This window comes from Miniopterus natalensis, chromosome 5 (assembly GCF_054644295.1).
Source record: "Miniopterus natalensis isolate mMinNat1 chromosome 5, mMinNat1.hap1, whole genome shotgun sequence".
Taxonomy (NCBI): Eukaryota; Metazoa; Chordata; class Mammalia; order Chiroptera; family Miniopteridae; genus Miniopterus; species Miniopterus natalensis.
Genome location: NC_142085.1, coordinates 31,689,725 through 31,708,252, shown reverse-complemented (window position 1 = coordinate 31,708,252; position 18,528 = coordinate 31,689,725). Strand labels below are relative to the sequence as shown.

The 18,528-nt window shown below is 37.4% G+C and overlaps 1 protein-coding gene across 1 annotated transcript in view; it reads right to left on the bottom strand.

Annotated features, from left to right (window-relative positions):
• The window catches only part of ADGRB3 (adhesion G protein-coupled receptor B3), a 626,535-nt gene that overhangs the window by 15,114 nt on the left and 592,893 nt on the right, over positions 1–18,528 (bottom strand). Inside the window, exons 27-30 of the mRNA XM_016195549.2 lie at positions 16,726–16,821; positions 15,068–15,107; positions 10,192–10,835; positions 876–911 (exon numbers count right to left, since the gene is read on the bottom strand). Coding sequence (XP_016051035.1) covers positions 876–911; positions 10,192–10,835; positions 15,068–15,107; positions 16,726–16,821 — 816 coding nt within the window. The remainder of the gene's footprint in view (positions 1–875; positions 912–10,191; positions 10,836–15,067; positions 15,108–16,725; positions 16,822–18,528) is intronic.

The following is an 18,528-nucleotide window of genomic DNA, read 5'->3' as shown; positions in this document are numbered from 1 at the left end:
TTACTGAGCAACCACTTTCATTTACATAAATGAAATGATTAAATTTTGAGTTGCCATGTTTTAGGAGGCCCCTGTAATTTTAGGAATATCAGCTAAGAGTATTAAGTTTTATGTGAGCATCACAACACAAATATGCTGGAGGAATTTATAATGTATTTTATCCAATTATGTCAGCAGGCTATGAATCATCTCCAATTATCAAGATGCATAAGTGCATTTTACGTGACGCTCAAACATCGTTAATTTTATGCTTAGCATAAGCTGCTCAAATGATATGATTTCAGTAATTTCTAGCGTCGATATTAACTCCATGTAAACTGGAAAATGAACATCTTCATCTTGTTTATATCTGTGAAAAGGCGTACTAAACCCAGGAGCACATGGAACCAACACTTGCTATTGGAAAACAGAATCTGGAATGTGCCTCAGAGAACCTAAATAAATAATAGGAGTCAAGACACGAGGCAAGTCAGTCCCACAGCTAACCAGCCAGAGCATCCTCGCAGGCTCTCTCCAGGTATCACTGAGGTAAAACCATTACAATTGTTTTAAATATAAAAAAATCAAGAAACCAACATTCCCACCTTCTAGCAAACTAAATTGACCAAGTTCAGCCCTTACCATAAAATGCCCACTTATCTTAGCATTTATAAAACAGATTTCTCACTTGTGTGGAAAAACCTCAGCTTCGCCTATATTTTAGGTAATTAGAACTTACAGAAAAAAATGTTAAACTATTTATACAGTACAGATTTTAATTAAAAATGTTTCACTCCTAATTTTAAAAAAAACAACTCTAGATAGCTGCACAGATGTGTTTAATTAATTATATAACAATTTTGAATTCAAGTAATTAAAAAATCTTAGAAACTTACCTCAAAGTCAAGGTCTGAATATCGTGATTTTCTTCTCTGTTAGATATTTTTAAAAGGAAGAAAAACCAATAAATTTGTGTTTAGTCATTGAAATAAAATGAAAATAATTATTTTCAATAAAATCATCCTGCTTTTTTGGTGTTATAAGTATTGCCTTCACAGAAACATATGAAAATTTTTATGATTTAAAACTATTTTATACACATTTTACAAAATATATTACATGGAATATAAAAATATTTCTCATCTTGACCTCTCTAAGGTGAAAATTCACACAAAAATTTCAGTATTGAAGGAGACTTTAGGTCTAGGACAGGAAAAAAAATCATGCAGCCATCTCAAGACCTCCCACCAACCAACCTCCAGTCTTCATTTCTACCAAATTCTATCTTGTCCCAGAGATCTATGTAAGTCTCACCAACAAATTCCTTGGTTTTTGATACTCCTCCATGGGAGGAAGTCCTTCTAATTGCTAGTCCTCTCTTAGGATGTCAAGTGTTTATCTTACTTTGGTCAAACAAATAAAAAATAGTCCACAGAGCTACTCTTTGGCTCCAGCTGTTAAACAGTCCCTATAATATAAATATGCATTAATAAAGTAATTAGGCAGCAGGCCTAATAAAAATCAGTAAACATAATTGAAATGAAACTAATGTGATGCTATTATATTGGCAGAGGGAAGGGAGGGTATTGTTAGCATCTGCTCCGGGAAGTCACTGGATTCTGAGATACAGAAGGTGATGGCAGATAAGTGTAGAAAGGGTCCTCCAAGTTTCCAATATAGGTATGTGTGTGTTTATTTTGGGGGGGGGGGTGTCATTATTTTTTAGAGGCAATGGGGATGAAACAGGAAAAATTAATAAGTAATATTCAGGCAGTTGAAGAAATATTTAAACCTTTGAACAAACTTCTTCTGTTTTACTTTTCCCTCTTCTCTCCCAATATCTACAATCTTAAGTTCAGGGACTTAACCATATCCCAGTCAGGCGGGAGGCTCCTGTAACTGTTAACATTGCAGAGACAGAAAGGCACTCGTGTGGTTTACTGAAAAACCTAACTAACCTTCACCTACTAGCGTTAAAATGGTCACCAGAGCCTCCCTCTGTAACCAACTCCCCAAAGCTTGTTGCAGTCGACAGAAGATAACATACCAAAAGAATAGGCTTTGTTTTCTAAAGTTGAAAAGCTCTGAGATAATTTGATTTTGGAGGAGCTGGATTGAGAAACCTGTCTCACGTACCACCAAGGAGAGTGCCGAGGAGGCTGCTTTGTTAAACGGGGCTCAGCCTGTTGATGTCACTCTGCTCCATGCCTCCGGCGTTAGCCTAGCCCTGGTGACACCTCGGAAGGAGGAGAGTGAGGGGGCGGGCGTTGAACCCAGACCTCCTTTGCCATCTCCCCGCCACCGCTGTTATCTAACTGCTTTGAGTAAAAGTCAGGCTCTGGCTGCTCTGCCTCACGCTTCGCTGCACGACGCTAGACTAAATGTCAGTGTTTCCATTCTGCTCTTGGATGCCGTGTCTTCTTGGCACTGTGATTCAGAGGGACCTTTTTTGTAAGTACACGTTAAGCAAAATTCTTTCCTAATACAACAGATCCAAGCGGGGAAACACTTCGTTTTAAGCAATTATTATAGAACATTAGTCATGAGCTTTGTGTTCTATTTAAAAACTGAACTGCGAAATCTCATGAAAAAGGTTCAGCTAGCTAGAGAGTAAGAGGCCCTTCTGCCTGTATTGAGGAATTCTCTGGTGCCCTGTTTGTTTCTGAATGCAAAGTTGTATTGCCTAAGAACTGGAAATCCCGATGGATGCATGCTGCTAAAGGCTCCATGTCTTAGGGGCAAGAACAAAAGATGGGAACCTAGAAGAACACCAGAGAATCTGCTTCCTAGAACACATGTCACCTAAGCCTATATGAAATACGGAAAAGAAAATGGATTTACTCCTACAAATAGATTTGTCTTCCATTTAAATTTATTAAAATTAAATTCTAACATAAAGGTATATAGCAGAACTGGTAGCCTTGACGGATAGACTAAGAAATGAAGAAATGCAGCAAAGATGGGAAATAAAGCAGTGAAGACTGAAAAATGAGAGCCTGGGGAAAAAATGTGGCAAATTTCCTGAGCCCAAGGTGTAATATTTATTCATATCCCCACAATACTGACCAAGTACTGCAGCCTTTTATAGCGTATAAAGTGTTTTCACATATGAACATGCTAATTGCCCTGTGAGATGGTTGGGAAAGTATTATTTATTATCCCCATTTTATGAATGAGAGAAATTGAGGACTAGAAAAGTTAAAATAACTTGTCCACTTCACCTGGATAGTTAGCAAATGAATCGGGATTCACACTCGAGTCTTCTAACTCTAAACCTTGCGTTTTCTCCACTCTCTCTCGCTATCTGCTCAGTCATACAAGTGGGAATATTTTGTAGCCAAGATGCCTGTGATATTTTGCTGATTGTTACTAGAACTCATGAAGAGTAACATTAGAGGACCCAGTCAATCCAAGACTGGCAGCCGTGGACAGAGATGCTCTCTAAGCATAAAGCAAGGTAACCAGATTAAAATATAATTGACGAGTAAATGTTAAAGAGAAAATCTGATGTCAAGATAATTAGTTTGAGTAAAATAACTTAAAAACCGTTCTAATACAGGATAGTTTATGAGCAATGATACCATGACAAAGATTAGCTGACTTCTCTGCCTCCTATTGCAGAATATAATTTACCTTAAAGAAATATCTGGCACTGGAAAGTTGGTGATATGATGCAAGAACCAGAATGCTCAGTTCTGCTCAGTTTCAGTCTGTTTTCACCCTGTAGTATGTGGGAAAGTCTTTCCAATCACTGAGCTGTGGAAACCATGACTGACTGACTTGTTATTCAAATGTCCCTCTGAGCTCTCTGCAGTGTTACTGTAAGGAATGATGGTGCTTTGAAATGACGGTTATATGTTTAAAATATGAGACCCAACTAAGAAAAGTGATCAAGTCATAGCGATTTTTCTGCTAAACTGATAACTGAAGAAATGCTACTGATAAATTTAAAATAAAGCAGGGTCATGTTGAAATAGTTTATGAAGATATAAATCCCTCTGTCTACATATCCCCAATTTACCAAATGAACTTGATACAAATAATCTTTTTGTCAAAGTAGGTAACCAAGAAAAATTTCTTTAGTTCCTTTACACTGTTTCCTTTTCCTAATCTCCCACCTACACTCCATCCCAATTTGTATTCTCTCCAAAACATTCCATTAAAATTCTCCTTGTCTGTGTCTCTGTTGAACTTGAGCCGGTCAGTTTCCAAGGTCAGTTTTCTGTGCTTGTCTTACTGGACTCTCAGAAGCTTCTGAAAGTTCATCATTTCCTCATTACAATACTCGACAGCTACGGGCCCTTCCCTTCTATTCCCCTCTTGCTCGCTGTGGCTCCTTCCCACATCTCCTCTGCTGGCTCTTTCTCATCTCCCTGCCTTCTCTTTTTTCTCATGTTCTCTCCCAGATAATATAATTCATTCCCTGTTTTTAAATACCATCATTTCCGTTTCAAACACCCTCTTTCTTCCTGTTTTTTTTTTTCTCTCCCATCACTGAAAAAGTTGGATACCTAATTGGTCAAGTTAGAAACTGAGGAATCATCCTTCCACCCCTTCTGTCCCTCATCCTGCATATCGCATCCATCAGCAAGTGCCATCTGTTCTACCTCCCAAATACATCTTGATCCGCCCACTCTCTCCATCTCCACTTGCACCTCCCTAGAGAGAAAGGCAGCCTTATCTCGTGCACGGGTTACTTCCGTCGCCTCCTAACTGTCCTCCAGCTTTCTGCTCCAATTCCTTTCCTACAAACCACAGGATCCGAATTCTTCCAATTCCAGGCCATCGAAAGGCCCAATGGACAGAGGAATGATAAAGACAATCTTTGGCTTAACAGTCCTTATTTTCCTCCGTTGTTTGAGAAGGCCTGCACAGTCTGCGCTCTTCTTCCTAGGCCAGCTTCATTTTAAGCAGCTCACCCCCCTGCTACCAAGGTCTTCTAATCCTATGAGAATATCCCACGCCCTTTCCTACCTCAGTACCTCTGCACTTGCCGTTTCTTTTGCCTGAAACATCCCCTCACCCTTTGCACTTCGGAAGGCTCCCCAGACCACCTTAGCTAAAGAAGTCTCTCTCTCACATTCCAGTTACTTCTCAGAACAGTCCGCTGTTTTAGATTATTCATTTGTTAAAGATTAACTACCTATCTCTTCCATAAGGCTTGTTCACCACAGGGGCAGGATCCCCATCTGTTTTCATCACTGTTATATCCCAAGCATCTAGCAGAGGGCCTGGCACAAAAGCAGAGATTCACGAAATTCTTGATGAGCGACTGAAGGAGCTGCACAAGTCCAAAACGGGAGAATTTGGAGAAGCAGGCAGATGACACAAAACCATTACGGATGGAACAAATGACAGCCGAGAGAATCAAGATAATTTATAGGGAAGCAGAGAAGGCTTATTACTAATAAAAGAAAAATTCCTTAGGATGACTGAAAAGCAAAAAATATGCACAATGGTATGAGGCTACTCTGAGGAATACTTAGTGAGTATATGCAAAGACGCATTGCTCCATATCCAGTTCTTACAGAATAATGAATGCTTTCTCAAAGGGAATACTTTATTGTTTGTAGCTCTGCACATTAAACTGGATAGGACACTAGAAGATTCACAGTGAGGAATACATTCCACTGACTAGTAAATGCGATATGACTGCCATTAAAAGTTTCTATTACACAGTGAGCAGTGAATCCTCAAGGAGAAAGCTTTGATAATCCATTTATAATACCTGAAAATAAAACCTGAGAGTAATTAATTTTGAAAAATGACTTTTATTTAAGCTAATTTTGTTTGTGTGCCTGCACAAAAGACAAAATTTCCGAGTAAAACCAAAAGAGTAAGGTCTTCTTTCCCCACAGCTATATGAGAAAAGAATTGAATAAAGGTGCTTTGGCGCAATGGTCTGTTCTGATGGGTTCTGTTAATGACAGTCTCCCACTTCTCAAGTGAGGCCATATTTTGTCTAATATCCTGAATATCGATTTAGAACAGCATTCAAGCCTCTTCATAGACATTGAAGACATAATGGTAATGAAATAACACAACCTTCCATCTGAAGCACTGCTTACAATTTTCAAAGGGTTTGCACATGCATTATCTAATTTGATCCTTACAAGAGCCATAAGGGAGGCACCTGTGATGCGACATTATAGCTAAAATGTTTTACCTCTAAAAACCATTATGCTGAGAGCTCTATAATTCATGTCCCGAGGTAAACGGGGGCATAAAAATGTAGCTTGGAATGGTGGCCCTTTCCACCTATTTAAATTGAGAGAGTATCTGAGCATGTTTTCAGATATATACCTAAATGGACAAAACTGGAGCTTTGCTTTTGATAAAATAATTTTGTAATCTAGCTAACTCTGATTAGCTACTAATGGTTTCTTTATTAATAACAGAACTTAAGGCAAGATTTGTCAGAAGAATAGCAGAAGCCACTTAATGTGTTTCATAAGAATTCAAGTGATAAAGGAGCCAAGACGCCATATAAGGAGGCAAACCTAGAGAGTAGCAAGAGGAGGAGCCACTGTCCCCTGCAAGGCTGGATGGAGAGAGGGAAATGGCATAGGTGACCTGAGCCCAGGGACCGAGGCACCCGGCAGAAGCTGGGAGGACTCTGGAACTGCAGCTAAAGAGGCACAGGGCGCTGCCAAAAGAAGAAAGAGTGAGCAGGGAGACATATGGCTCTTCTCCCCAATCTTTCCAATTGGCGATCTTCTCACCAGCCAGAAGCCAAAGACACAGAAACCTAAATAAACCCTGAGCGATATAGGAGAAAATGATGGAGAATTAATCATGTGCCAAACAGGCTCAGGACATGCACACAAGTTGGGAAGACATCTGAGTGAGGAAAGGTTTACTATCGAGATCTAACAGCTACAAGCTGTGAAATACTTATCTTCTTACAGTGATATACCTTCATTCTTCAAAAAGTAAATAAATAAACCACAATCTAAGATTTAAACTATATTTCTTAATCCTCAGTGGCTTGAGAACTATGATACTTCTGTTTCCCATTACTTGTTCCATAGCAACTAGAGTCTTTTTGCTTTATATACATACCACACACTCAACACATTGTTAATTAATTGAAAGTGAATGACTTAAGTGCTGGCGATAATTTCATTTTCCTTAACCTTAAGCAAAGCCATTAGAGCCATTGTGAGAAATTCTACCATATTAATATTGCAATTATTCCGTAATTGTGGAAATGAAATCTAAAATTTTCAGAATTGCTTAACAAGTCCATTCTGGGAACAGATACAGTTTGGAAGATGGCACAGTACAAGAAAGAAAAACAAGGTGCTATGCGGCAGAGAGAAAATCTCTTTCATGCCAAGAAACTTCATGCATATATTAAACTTTCTACACTCAATAATTGGGGGTTAGCTGAACAAACTCCCCGGGAGGTTGGAGCCTTTTCTGCTGGCACTGCCTTGGGGATTGGGGAACCTCCCTCTTTCTCTGTTGCCTCCTGCTTATTTGAATAAATACTTCCACCCACTCACCCACTCTTTGGCTTTCCTTTTTTACCCCCTCAACTCTTCTTTTCCTCACTAATACCACATTCTGTGCTACAACTGGTAACTTTTACCCTGCTCTTTCTTCCACCGGGGTAATTTGTGAACACTCAGTCCTCTAGAGGAAAAGTCCTGAATGAATGAGAACATCTTTCTATAATATCTTTGAAAATATCCCTGTGGCTATAATCCCCCTTCTCACTCAGGGGGGGAGAAGAAAAACTGTTCTATGGCCTAGGCCTCATGCCATCCACGTATTTACCCACTTCCATCTTCACACCGTCTTCTGAGACTCTCAAGTCACCTCCTAGCTACCGTTAATCCCCACTCTCCACGCCTCTTTCTGCTTTTTCTCTATTGTCAGAATATCATCTTTTTCCACTGGTTGGTCCTGCAGATACAGCCTAGCGGAGTTGACAGCTATTGACAGTGCATCTCTGCTCAGTGAGAAAGCCATACCACTGGCTTTATTATCACGGTCACCATCCTGTCTCCAGACTGCTAGGTACATACACCTGCCCTTGATTCATTTCATGTCTTTACTCTAAGAGCAAGTGTCTATCAAGGGTTAAAATGAACTTTAAAGTTACTCTCAGGCTAATTTTCAGGCATGTTATTGTCTCTTTAGACAGCATAAAATTGATCAGGACTGAAAGATTCTATTCCCAGATTAGCTATGCACTTGCTCTGTAACCTTGAACAAAGGACTGTAAGGATTATAACAATTTATCCATTGCATGCAAGTGTTGTGGAGATTAATTCATGTTTTTAAGGTGATTTGAGGCTCTTCTAATGAAAGATGCTATATAAATGCTCATTTTTATTATTCATTCCCACATCTATATACTCTCTTTTAGCTAGCTGTCTCCTAAAAGGGCCACTGTAAGCAATTACTGTTCAACTCTTTGAAAGAATGAAAATGAGGAACTGAGTTTCTTTTCAAGATACAAGCCTTGTGATCTCTAAGTCATGTAAATGCAGGCCTTTTGGCTGAATCACAGCTCTATATGATGCTTATATTTAGTAATAAGGGTAGAGAGATTTGGAAAAATTACAAACTGAACAAATAGCACTTGGAAATAGCCTATTGTTCAAGTACACACAACCTGTACAATATCAAACCCAGGAAGATTTTTACGCTTTTAGATGGAAAGTATTTTTATAACACACAAAATACTTAATGCAATTCTATTCTAACCCCTTTAGCACATCTTAAGAGCCCTTCTATATAGAAGACTCCACGTGGTCACGATTTTTCCAGTAGTACATCCGAATTATGATCATTATATGCATACTCAGTGAAAACCCTTATAAATCATTTTGTGATTTTGTATAAACATTATGTAGTTTATGCTTATAGGGTCATATTAGAGTAGACCTGCTAGGCTCTGGGATATGCAAATTAGAACTAGAGAAACAGTAGCTATTCTGCTAGTTCAGAGTGACGGGATGCTTTTGTTGGAGGGTGTCCAGCCAGCCACTCTGGAGTGAACTTGGCCTCACAGCCCCTATGCTTTTGGTTCTGAAGGATGATTCTCCTCAGAAATCCTATTCCATTTAAGACCGATACAGAATTTAGGGATTCATTTTAAATCCCGTCTACATTTTCATTTTGGTCTAGAATTTCCTTGATCCAGTTTGGAAAAACCTCAAAATAACACCATTTGCCAAGTTACCCTGGCCTTTCAGGATCTCTGTTTTGACCTAGAAGACATGGCTGGGGGGCGAAGGAAGAGACTATCCCCTCTGAGCACTTGACAACACCAGAACATAGGATCATCAGCATACTTCTAATGGAAAGGGTAGGCAACTAATTATAGTATCTTTCTCTAAATAGTGTCTTATGATGTAATACATATAAAAGAATGCATGTAATGCATTGTATACTGAACACACAAATACATCAGCAGTGACTTTGTAGCAAAACTTCAAGGTAAAGGATATAAAGTTACATGTATGTCAAAAGAAAATAGGACATTATATTCCTTAGATCTTAATTATAATACAATATGAATGATTTTGATAACTGTTGACTATTTTCTACTTACTTTATGGGTATAGAAAGCAAACAGAGGAGTTTGTTTTTTTACAAAAGCCATGTGGTTGGACCTCAGAGTCCTGACAGCCTGTTAAATTTATATTCCTCCTGAGAGGTCATAATTAAAGACCAAAAATTTTAGTAGTCATTCTTTAAGAGCTAAGAGCAAAACATGTACTCTGAGATATACTGACTTAATAATAATAGTTTATAATCAGTGTAATGGTAGACCTTATAGTCACATTCCAATTTCATTATTTTTAACAGCTGCCCTCACACAGAAAAATCCAGATATTGGTTTAAGTTCGTTGTGACATCCAGAAACTTCTTTAACCACCAAATGACCTTCAGTACCTGAGAAATGTCAGGAGGATCTTCTGGGGGTTTTTCTTTATAAGTGCTCTACTTGGTTTATGAAGAACTGTGACTTCTCAGTACCTTTTTAAAAACATGATCTTGAGAAAGAGGATTCTGATGCACTACTGGGAAAAACATACACCCAGAATATTCTAATCCCAACGTGCCAACAATTCTTATTGATACATAACTGCAAAAGCTAATGCGACTCTTCTCCCTCAGTCCAGTGCCACATGAATCAATCACTGTCATTCTCTATATACGTTTCAAATGTCAAAAAATTATTCAATTGCTTACCTCTAAAGAACTCATTGATATGGTCGATCCAGTTTCACTTCTTGATAGTCCTGCATTATCATCCAACTCAGTGGCCATGAAATTCTTCACAGCTGTGCGGGGCTCAAAGGGTAAATTCTGCATATGTTCCTGGGGTGCGAGATGTTGATCTAAGTTCATATTGAACTGGTCCATAACGGGGGGATTCATGTTGAATTCAGGATTTACTTTGTAGTGCAATAGCCTTTCATGTGGCAGGGTTTCCATGCCAATATTCATTTTGCTTTCGTCTTTCATTGACTGCTGGGTATTTACAGAACTTCTGGGCATCACGATATAGTCACTTTCCATCATTCTTTCTTGAGGATGGACTATGTCCATATCAGCCCCTCTCAAATTATCATCTGTACATAAGTACACAGTTCTCCGTAATTCACTGTTCTCTTTTTTCAAACACTGATTGCCCAGCTCATTCATACTCATGGGCATGTGCAGGCCCGTGGGTTGCTGGATGATGACTTTAGAAATGACATTTCCAGGCAATGTTGAATAGCTTAGCTCTTCAGGGTTTGTTCCCTTTTCTTCTTCATCATCATTTAAAGAAATCCTAGAGAGTGTCCCCGTTATTGTTGCTGCTCGGCAAGGACCAATATCCTTATGAAGAACTGTGAATTCAAATATGAAAGTTCATAACAGAAAGTTAACGCATGTCCATTTTTCATTATTCTGTTCTTTCTACTAATCAATTTTCTTAATGAAATAAAAAGTATTATAAAAATTACATATCTACTGTTTGTACATGGTGCAAATGACTCAATTGCACTTCATTGATTCTGATATACTCACAGATCTCAGGTAGCACACAGCTAAAGCATATCTGAAGGTTAATGGGCTTTCAAAAACCTCAGTCCCTTAAACAGCTCTGCATAACTTTTCAGGGGAAAGGCAGATTGCCAGAGATGTTTCCTCCATCAATCTACTGCATAGGCTTTTGTAACATTATGGGTATATGTCAATGAATCTGACTTTTTTGTAAAGGCCTTACCCTTAGAGTGTTCTATATATGTTGTAATCATTAAAATACTTCTTGAAAGAGGTAATCAAAAGTATTCATCCTGCTGCATCAGAAATCCCTCCAATAATTATGCATGTTGAAAATTAATGAGCATTTTTATCTATTAAGTCCATATGGTTAAGGTAGATGCAGGGTTCAAAAGTATTTATTATCTTCAGTTCCATGTAGGAAAAATTCTTTTTCACCAGATCAATCCATATGCTCGAACGCCCTTCAGGGGGTTCTAAAATTGCCAACTGAGTATAGGCAAACTAACTCACTCTGAGCTTCTGAAACCTCCATTCCATTTTAAACCTGAAAAATAATGACTTAGAAAAAAATTAAAAATAACTTATAGTAAGAGAGGGAACAAAATGAAAACATACAGCAAACCAAACAAAAAACACTTAACAAAAGAGTTCAGAATTCTTTATTAAAATAAATTTTCATATGTTCTGCCTCTCTATAAAAATAAATCCATATTATATGGATAATAGAGACAGAATGACTCAAAGCATGATTATCTATGAACAACTTTCAGTTTTGAGGTATAACAATGGAATTGATTTTGGTACTGAAAGCACACAGAACAGCACCCTGTGCAAGTTAGGGCAACGCTGGGTGTGCATGTTGAGCCATCTACAAAGCAGAGCAATCGCCATTGAAAATTTCATTAGGCATAGATAAATATTTAATGTCTGCTAGAGAAGTTTCAGATATACTGAATTGTACCCATTATTATCCAATTACCAAATAGCATCATAATTATTGTGCATTAAAGTAGAGGTTGAGAAATAGACTATGAATGTGTATTTCTACTACAAGGAAGAGAAGCCTTCAAAACATGCATCATTCATGTAGTGTCTTTTATCTTTAAAGATACTGTATTTATTGTATTAGGTCTCTTTTAGACATGAAAAATCATGTGACATCTACATGTTTTTTATTAATCCACAATTCGGTTGTGACTTTTGTATTAGAATAATTTAGTTTAAAAGAGTTATTTCCAAACCTCTTAAAATAATAGATTGGTAATAAATTGTGGTTGCCAGGAACAATTTACATGAAAATATTAAAGGGCAAAGTATATTAAATTCATAGACTTAATGATATTTTAAATAAAATACTTTTAAAGATCTCCATATTCAGGGAAGAATACTTAATCCTTAGCTGTATGTAAGAATTAACCCAAAATTTGTAGCAGTAAAATTTAAAGGCTAGTCATAAGAACCTATCATGTTGTATTAAGGACGCACAATTTTATACTTTCATGAATATATTATAAACTATAAAGGAACTCTTAGAGCTGAATATTGATTTCATAATGTGAATTTGTACAAGTTTCATTTAGTTTTGTATAAATGTAATATGACTTATAGTTATAGTCAGCACATTTTTATCAAATGGCATAGCCATCTTTATTCAAATACCTAAGATACACAAATTTTCGGGAATGATAACTTTTCATAAAGTAGTGTCTACTCTATATGAAATAAATGTCAGCCTCTTGGACTTGCTTAAGCTGGATATCCAAAATTTGAATATACAAGCAGAAAAAATCCACACCACCAACAAAAATGATTTTGAGAGAAATTATTCAAATTGCAAAAGGCAAAATGCAAACAAACCAAAACACACCTGAATATCTTGCACAATCAGATACATAAAACACCCTTTGGGAAAGTGAATTTCAACAAAACTTAGAGAAAGATTATTTAGACTTTAAAACCAAATATACCTCAGCAGGGACAGAAATCTCTAGAAATACTCAGGCAAGTTACTGATGAGCTCAGCTAAAATTGGCACAGGCAGAAAATGAAAACATTCAAAACAATATTTTCTAATAAAATAATGATACTGGTCTGTACTAGGAATACTAAATCTTGGAATGCAGTAAATTCTGGAAAAAATAGGTCATTTAAATAAAGAGTTATTTAGGGCTTTCCAAGTCTAAGGCTATGTAAATATTTAAATAGCTCTTTATTTAAATGAATACTTAAGAGATGAGACCACAGCTTGGGTTAGGCTAGGTTATTACAGTGGTTCTCCAATGTTAGTTAGAATGCATCAGAATTACCTGGCTGGCAGGTAAAAACACTGATTACTTAACCCATCCCCACAGTAGGTCTGGGGTAGGGCTTGGAAGTTTTATTCCTAATAAGTTCCCAGGTGACACCAACACTGTTGGTCTGCAGACCACACTTTGACAACCACTGGTTTAATGTTAATAGCTGGTAAAGGAAGACTAAACTGCTTCTATTTTGCTTCTCTACCAAGAATGATAAAGAACACACCAAAAGAAGTAGAAAGGAAACTAAACTGAAGGTAGGTAAATAGGAATTAAATAAATTCTGGCTTCCAGACCCAGACAAATTTGGAACTCAGATATGAAGTTTGGCACCATGGCTAGTGATCTTTGAGAAATTACGGAAAGTGGATGAAGCGAGAGAAAAGGTAAACTTTGGAAACCAAGCACTGTGACTTAGATATGGAACAGGACAGGGTAACTCCTAATAGCCTACACAAATCCCCTATGCGCCACCAAATAATGACAGTTATTCTATGCTCTGCTGTGACGATCCTCTACCATAGAGTACTTTGATCGAATTCAGGAATGAGACTGAGATTATTCTCCCATGTTCTTGTGATTATGACAACTCCATGATCTCAGACTCTGCATAGATGTTTAAAGGTTATGAGTTGAATCTGAAAACTACACTTAGAAGGAGTTTGCATGTGGTGGGTGGGGGGTGCCTTGCAGAACATAGCAGGGTTCCATACTCAGTCTCATCCCATTCAATTCCTTTATTGACAGTTTAGATGAAGATTTAGAAGGTATTCTAATCAAACTTTCAATGGCCAAACAATTTCAAATGAATAGAATGTTAATCTGTAACTGGTAAGATAATAGCAAATAGAGGTAAATGCAAAGGACAGATTTTTCTTCAAGGGGGGAAAAGCAAAACAACAGCAATAAAACAAACGGAACCTTTTCATAGTCTTGGACTTGGAAAGCCCTGACAACTACTCAAAAATTTTAAGGCTTTTAGGTGACAACTACTTGACACTAGTAAAGTACCAGCTGCTATGTACTCAGATGCAAATGCAGACAGCATTAGTCTAAGTAAAGAGCTAACTGTGATAAGTGCTGGGTACATATGTATTTGTTTGGGTACCATAATTTAAAATTATTAACAAATTGGAGGTTACCTGGGACACCATACCTGCCTGCCTGAGAAAGATGCTATGAGGAATGAATGAGGAAGCATGGTTTGGTTAGCCTGGAGAAAAGAGACTTGGATTGGACTAAATGATATTTGCTCTCAAATATTGGGATATTTTGATGAAGTTGATGAGAGCTTAGCCACAGGCCAGGGACAATGTCAACAGGACACTAGTACTGTAAGGCAGGGTATGCTGATGATTTCTCTTGTTCTAACTACACATACACATGGTGTCATTTCATCCTTACAACCACCCATATTCCACACACGATAAACCGAGACACAGAGAGACCAGACTGATGGGTATCATACCTGACAACCAGTAATCAGTGGAGTGGGAAGGCTTATGTCCTCAAGTCCATGCTTTTCTGCTGTCACCATGCTCCCAGCTAATCACTCTTAGTTTCTCTCATTCCCTCCCCACCCCCAGTGTGCTATTACAATACAATATTTCTGTCTGAAAGATTCTATTTATGAATAGAATTTTGAATATTCTGTTCTATTTACCACACAAATATGTGATGCACAAACCACCCACAGCATTTTCTTTAAAATCAAAATCCATGAAAATGGTTTAACATCTCTAACGATTATAGTTTCAAAACCCAAATATTCTTACCTGACCGACAAGCAATGTCTACATCCTTCTCGAAGTCTGTCTGTAACAAGAAATAACGAGGCACAGAATCATCATTTAATAAAGACCTCAAGTAACTCTTACTAACCAGATTATCGGAGGCTTATAGATATCTGACTAGGCAGTACCAGGTTATTGTTTTGTACAAAGAAATTTTCTAAAGGAATAAATTGTTTCCAAGAGTATTTCCTAGAGACCAAATGTTGAATAAAATCAATGGAAACACATACAATTTTGATAAAGCAATACAAATACCCATTGTCATCTTCAAGGACAGAACTTTAAGGAAATTCCTTAAACCATAATAAATAAAAAGATTAAAATGTGCATTATTATGAATACACTTTAATATCTTCGTTGTTTGTGTTTTTTAAAGTATTCACTTTGTATATATTGTTTGCAATGTAGTATCTTATAATACAGCGCTGTCAAACCAGTCTCTTCTACTGATCCATTTTCACTCCAATGTGACAAAAGGGTTTTCAGGTTTAGGATTAAAATCGAAGAGACAGCAATACTAATCTGGCCTAGAAGCTGCTAGAGTTTAGTTCCATCCTCATATTTTCCCCAAACTTTTAATTTCACCATTACAAAAATTTATTTATTTAAAATAGATGATCTTAATATTTTAAATTCAAGGTATTAGTATGTATCTTGTTTTTAATAAGGAATTTAATTATCCCTCCCAAGTCTTACTTAAATGTTACTAGTATATCAATTGGACTATTTTTGTATTGCCTAATCAAAAACATTAATAAATCTAATTCAAGAACTATACGCTTTCACTCATATAAAAAAGCAACAAATTAATAGACATAAACAACATTGTTACCAGAGTATAAAGGGGGACAAGTAGATGGTGATGGAAAAAGACTAGACTTCGGGTGGTGAATACATAATGGAATATACACACACACACGTATATATACACGTTGTATTACAAAATTGTACACCTGAAACTTACATAATATTATTAACCAATGTTAACCCAATAAATTTAATTTTAAAACATGTATTATAAAACAACTGTTGATTTTAATGACATAGTTTAAAAATGATCTCATTTCTAACATCTACCAAAGTGGTTATGTCTAAAGTACTTCTTAATCCCAACAATAGTCGGAGCTCAAGTTCAGACTTTTACTGGAAACATGGCTGCCTTTTATAGTTTAGGGCAGTAGTTCTCATGTGAGACTGCACATTGGACCCACCAGTGCCTGGGTCCCAACCCAGAGATTCTGATCCCATTGGTCTGGAGAGTAGATTCTAAGGGATTCTAATGTGCAGCCAAGGCTGAGGGCCACAGCTTAAAGACTAGAAGTGCGGGACCAAGGCAGTGATCTGTAAACAAACATGATCCTTTGGACAAACTGTTATCCCTAATTCCATGCAAAGATGAAAGTCCTGTCTAGTGTTACATAGGAGCCCTATACTCAATATACCATGGGGCCAATAACAGATCCTGGACTCCTAAACTATCCGGATAGAATAGTTACCTGGTATTAGAGTTCTAAGTCTGTTCATGAACTAAAGCCAAAGTCACTCAGAATGGAACACTGATGCTATTTTACTAATAAGAATGTTTATTCCCTTGAGAAGTCATGACTCAGTCAACAGTCAGAGGGAAAATAAACGCTCACCATGATTTGAGCATGCCCATTAGGAAAAGAACTTGAAGAATCAGCATTGATTGGATCCTGACAGTTTCTCAATCGGCATCTAAATGCATCCTGAACCTGTGAAAAAAAAGGGCAAACATTAACTTTCTCTTAGAAATGACCAGATAATGTCTACATGGCAATCGACTGAGAAAGCAGTTATCATTGGTTTTATAATCTAATACCCACTTTGTTTACTTCCTAGTACAAATATTGGTGTACCTCGACTTTGCAATTGCCAAGGACATTTATCACTTGCCATAATCTATAGAGAGAAGTGTTGGGAATTCCTCAGCTATCAAAATGGCTATGTCTGGCTCACCACTAATAAGTCTCATGAGAGGGCAGATTTATTTCCACTGTTACAAACAATATATGTGTCTTTCAAAGGGGATTTACTACAGTGGTACCTCAGTTTTCTAATGTAATCCGTTTCGGAAGACATACCGAGTTCTGAAATGCTGGAAAACTGAGGGATCCACAGCCAGGCCTCAGGATCTTGCCCTCAGCAGGCCCGACTTCAGAGGTGTGTTTGAAAACTGAAGCATTTCCTTCTGGGTTTACGGCGTTCGTAACCCAAAATGTTCATCAACGGAAACGTTCCAAAACCAAGGTACCACTGTATTTGATATGGCATAATCACTAAACTAGCTTTCAATATTGTGAAAAATGAGATTACCCAATGATCCCTTGACTGAAATTGACCTGGGATTTTCCGTGTATGTGTCATGTAAGGGATTCTACTAGTGAGACTGTTTCTTGTCTCCCTTCAAGTATATGCCCTGATGTAAAAACAAAACTCAGTAAAACAAAAAGATGACAAGAACAGCTGTTTCTGGTTGAGTGTCTTGGGGGAACAAAAAGGTCACTTGGTAAAGCCAAACTTCCATATATCCATTCACAATTGGACCATGATGAGTAAAGAACATACATATCACAAGGACATTTGAAGAACATTATACCTTTTATTAAACACATGAATAAGCATGAATAACACAGGATCCATAGTTATTCTGATCACATGATGCCTTTGCATCAGCCTGTCCTTTCCACTTCCTGTGGCTCATTAGGCTCCTAACAAGCTCTTCAAAGACATCACTGCAAGTGCCTTCTTATCCCAGTCAATGACAAAGTCATTTTCCTGACTTCACTTCTCCTTCTAGTTTATTATAATGTTTTATTGGATTATGAAACAAAGCATGGATGCAGTGGCATTGCCCCTATTTTGCTGAAGCACCGTTGTAGAGACTGCCAAGGTAAAACACATAATGATCTTTACTTTTGAAAAGCACTGATATAAAATATCCTGCCACTGTTGTTGTGAAATGTGTTGGGCAGAAAAAATCGGAGCCTATTGTTTTATAGCTCCTTTTGCCCGTATCGTAAGTCACCGGCAGTCTCTTTTCCAAATTGCAAGATTTGAAAAGTGACATGGAGTTTCATCACCGCCACCACCACCAGAGTCTTGGCTAACCAGCTCAATGATGAGACCTTTGTCCACTTGTATTTCTCCACCTCAGGTTCTCATCCTAGTGATGAGACCGTGATAGGGGTGAATTAAGGGAGTGGGGGATGGATGCAGTGCTGTCTGACCTCTTTTCCATTCTTTGATTCTAATATTTCTAAATTTGGGTTTTTCTGGGAAAAAAGAATAAGGAGTTGTCTGATATAACACATATATTAACAATCAAAAACTGGTATTGAGTCTTGTGTTTATCCAATAATCACTGTTTCTGTTATGCAGAAATTTGCATTGGGGAAACCACTAAGAATGTATGTATTTTT